Below are 4,550 nucleotides of genomic sequence, written 5' to 3' on the forward strand. Positions count from 1 at the left end.
CGATCCTTTCCATCCAATTATAACGCGTGTAAATAACGATTAGACGATTATTAAAGAGTAAGTCGCTTGTGTACATAGTGTACATGTATCGCGGTAACGAGGACGTTGAACGTCGTATGTATTATATTTTTGTAAAATATATACGTTTTTCTACATCGAAGAATTTTTCTCTTTCTGGAAGATTCTCCAAAGATTCGAAAGACGAAAGGAGATAGACGGAGATGGTGTTAGTGTTGGGAGGTGGTGTCGATTAGCGGGCAATTTGTCTTAATAACTCTGAGTCGCTTTATCCCACGAGCCTAATTTCTCCCGTAGAGCGTTGTCCCGTCCGCTAATAAAGGCGTTTCTCTCGCGGGCCCGGTTGAAAAAGTTTCTCAAGGAAGTGAGCGGGCTCGCGAGCCGCGCTTAGCAAGATGATTTCATTATTCGCGCGTTTTATAATTAGCATCCACGCGGTTATCCGCACGGAGGATAAGATAAGGGGGAGGGAGGGTGGGATGGCTCGAGGGGGCACCTTTCCTTCTAATGAGGCCAAAGTCCCGTGGAAGTTGTCGCTTCCGCAAAACGATCCGGTAGCGAGATTAACGACGCGAGAGCCGATCACGATCATCCACGCGACACGTTTCGTATAATATACGTTAACCCGTCCCGTTGTTTAAGCCTTATTCGATTATACACGGATTATTGTAACACGACGGACGTTTAACGTTCTCCCGATTGCGGAATATTTGCGAGATATACGTAACGAGAAGGGACGTAACCATTCCGTTGACGATTAACGGGACTTTGGATCGGTAAACTACTCGCGACGCGCGCGCTCTCATCGCCTTCGTCCCTGCGCGATAAAACAAAAAAAAAGGATAATTTACTTTTTTACGTTTACTGTGGCGAGTCGAAGAAAAAAAAGACCGTTAATCTGTTCAAATATTACAAAGGAGGTGACGTTACATGGTCGAAATCGACACAAATGGCGAAAAGGTGAAAACAGAATTTTCGAGGAGAGAGAGAAACGCTTCTCTCTCTTCCCTTTAAATCGTGTTATTATTTGGGATCCTTTAAGAGATTAACACGAATCGGCGAAAAGTTGAAAATAACTAGTTTCGCTACCAAGAGATCGCGTTGATTGTCAAATTTGTTGAGAAAGAGAAGGAGGAGGAGGAGGAAGAAGTAGTTCCAATTAGGTATGGAACTTAGTGGCGTTCGTTACGGAGGCAAACGATTTCTCGTGGCGAGCGTAATCGCAATCGGTCGCTCGTTACGAAATCTTTGGACACTTTCACCTCGAGGGCCGGCGTGGAATGGCGTGGCTCGTCCAAGTACCGTACACGAGCGTGCACGATCGTGCACGAGCAGCCACGAACGGCAGTGTCTATCAAAGACAGCAGACATCCGTTTTTGTCCGGCTTCGACCATAAGTGCCCCAAGGCTGTTGTTTCGCCTGAATAAACGTGCACGTCCTTTCATCCTTTCTCCTCGATCGATACAGGCCTTCCCCTCCCCCTCCCCCTCTTCTCTTAACTCTCGCGGTTAATGCGATAATTAATTATCGATCGACCCGGCTATGCCTAGTGTATATATAAATCACGAGGACCAACGTTCGCCCCACGATCTATCGATGTATTCCAATTATTTATTCCCGTTCGGTATCGACCAACGAGACCCGAGCTAGTTATATACATATATATATATATATAGTATAATATAAATAGAAGTCGAAAAAGAGCGAAGCTCGTGGAAGATTCATTCGTGATAAACGATCGACCAGTTTCTTCGAGCCAAACACATTTACATAGTCCACTTTGGGCAGTGACTCACACCAGATCCATGTAAGGCCCAGCGCTCTTCCCTCTCCTCTCCGAGCTGCACGCCTACGGCCAAACCACCTTCCCTTCCTCCTCTCTTCCCTATACAAGATAATAAAAAGGTTGCAATCCAAGGAGGAGGAGAAGGAACCTCTCGAAAAGGCGTACAATTTCGTAGCCAGCCATTTCGTAAATAGCCTCGTTAACGAGGGGCTCGTGGGAGGAAGGAACGATAAACTCTGCCTCTCTGATGAGCGCTCGTTTTTTTCTATATTATCTCTTCTCATCAACTTTCGTTTCGAGAATCGGGATCGATCACGAGAGAACGAATTGGAATCTCGTGGATAAGGTGGACAAGGATAGGGAGCGGAGCGGTTGGGAAAAATGGTGGCGCACGAGGTAGCGCGCCACGGCTACGGACTATGGATCTCACGTGCGCGCCGTTAAAAAGATGTTGCCCCGTTCCGCGTCCACGTCTCTGGGTCCTGTGTGCGTCGGTGTGCGCGGTTCGAACTCTCCCGCCAGTCGCCGGGCCCGTCAGTGCCTCTCGCGTTCTTGGCCGGGGAACACCTCTCCGACTGGAGATCGTCGATCCAATCGTTCATCGATCGTCTTTTTTTTTTTCTCCTTCTCTCTCTCTCTTTCTCTCTCTTTTTCTTCAAGTAACGCGTGTATCCGAGTGTTAGTGAGTCGATATCGAAACGAAAAGTTGCGGGGGAAGTGGAACGCGAGTGGAACGAGCGCGATAATAAATCTCGATCCTCGGGGAGAAGGAAGGACGATCAAATATAAATGAGAGTTTTCCACGGTTAAACCGTTCTTCCCCTTTTTTTCTTCCTTCCTTCCTTCTTTCCTTCCTTTCTTCCTTCCTTCTTTCCCTCCCTCCTTTCTTCCTTCCTTCCTTCCTTCCTTCCTTCCTTCCTTCCTCACCGATTAATAATATCCTTCGCCTCTTCGAAGGATCGATTTTGGGGAATCGGCCGATTATAATCGATGATGGAGACCGGACCACGAAGACTGCTCCTGTGGTGGATATACATTTTCGGCGTTGCAGGGGCGAACGGTGAGCAAAAACCCCTCCGAATTTCGACACTCCTCGGCTCTCGTTCGACGACACGTCACGTGGACGATGGATGCGTGGCTCAAGGCCGACGGACGTTCACTCTACGCGACGACCTCGATGCGCCTCGATTCTCTCCGTCTCTCTCTCTCTCTCTCTCTCTCTCGTCCGATCTTCCTCAACTTGCTTCCCGAATCGAAATCGTTCCTTTCCTCCTCCCGAGCAAAAGAAGGAGGAGGAGCAGGAGGAGGAGGGAATATTGTGCGAACTCGTATACAATAAACCCGTAGTAAATTCCCCTAGTGATTACACAGTAATTGCACTGTTTCGTTGACGGAAAACGAAGTGAGAAACTGCTTTTAACCGCGTTGTGATTCGATTCAACCGGCGTACGTATTTTTAGATCGCCGGTGGGGCGAATTTTTCTCTCTCTCTATCGGAATCTCTGTGCGAAAACGGGATCCAGGGCAGATGGAAGAAGAGTTGGAAAATATAGGAACGTTAATAATTGCGCGGTGATTTACGAGCGCAACAATGACGTTGTCCGATGAATCACGCGATCCTTCTCCTCCTCTTCCTCCTCCTCCTCCTCGTCCTTCTCTTTCTCGTTACTCGGCAGATCGCCTCGAATATATATTTCGACTCGATTCCACGGCGAAAGTTTGAAAAAAATTTTTTCATTTCGGTGAAAGATTAACCTCGAAAGCAAATTTTTGATTAGACACGAATTAGAAACGAGTTTTAATACGAATCGTTTATCGATCGATAACGAGAGGATGAAACTCTTGGAACAAAGTCTGGCTCGCGATTCTTTCCGCGGAGAGAAAGAAAGGGAACGCGAGGAGGAAAGTGATTTTCCACGCTTCGAGTTACGTTCCGACTCCTTGCCTTGGTTCCGTTCTTCTCGCGTCTTTTCGGGATCGTTCGCTCTTCCATATATGTATATACACACACATATTTCTCTTGGAAAGAAGAAAAACTAATAATAATGGAGCGTTTAGAATTATTCGTATCCGCTTCTCCCTTCTCATTTTTAACCCTTATCTCCTTCGTTCCCCCCTTTTACTGCTTCCGTTCTCTCAAACGGTTCGATCGTACGACAGGTGCTTCTTATCCCTCCCTCGAATCGGTATCCGTGGAATTCACTCGGGTTGTAAATTCCGCGGTTGTTGCGAGAGGCAAGCTAAAAGTGGTCTCGGTTAAAGGATATAAACTGCATCGTCGTTTCGAGTGGAAAAAAAGAAAAGTAAAACGCGCGATTCGTCGTCGTCGGCTCCTCGACGGACGAGGAAATGAAAAAGCGTCGATCGGGCTTCGAGGTATGAAATAACCAACGATGAAACTTTCGAGGATTCAATAGAATCCGATCGAAATTAGATCGATGATAATCCCGTTGATTTCTGGAGAACGGAGAAAGCGAAAAGCGGGGATAGCAATCGGAATCTTCTCGATCAGATAATCCAGTGGAACCCTAAAGAAGGATCCCCTTTGCGGATCAGGAGGCAACGTTTCTCGCGATTGCAAGAAAGATATTTCACGCGATTGGAACGCGTTCGATCGCGAGAGAGTGCGTATCGCTTTGTATGCAAAATAAGTGTGTGTCGCCTGTGTCGCCGTGGCCGATGCGTGTGTGTGTGTGTGTGTGTGTGTGTGAATTCGCTTCCAAGTTTTTTTGCGGAGAGGGGGGG

General features: G+C 47.3%; 1 protein-coding gene across 1 annotated transcript in view; it reads left to right on the plus strand.

Moving 5' to 3' along the window:
* The first annotated feature begins 2,330 nt into the window (after positions 1–2,330).
* The window catches only part of LOC122711039, a 16,401-nt gene continuing 14,181 nt past the window's right edge, over positions 2,331–4,550 (plus strand). The window contains exon 1 of the mRNA XM_043929432.1: positions 2,331–2,865. Coding sequence (XP_043785367.1) covers positions 2,796–2,865 — 70 coding nt within the window. The 5' untranslated portion in view covers positions 2,331–2,795. The remainder of the gene's footprint in view (positions 2,866–4,550) is intronic.

Source organism: Apis laboriosa, unplaced genomic scaffold, assembly GCF_014066325.1.
Source record: "Apis laboriosa isolate Shangri-la unplaced genomic scaffold, ASM1406632v1 scaffold16_cov148, whole genome shotgun sequence".
Classification (NCBI taxonomy): Eukaryota; Metazoa; Arthropoda; class Insecta; order Hymenoptera; family Apidae; genus Apis; species Apis laboriosa.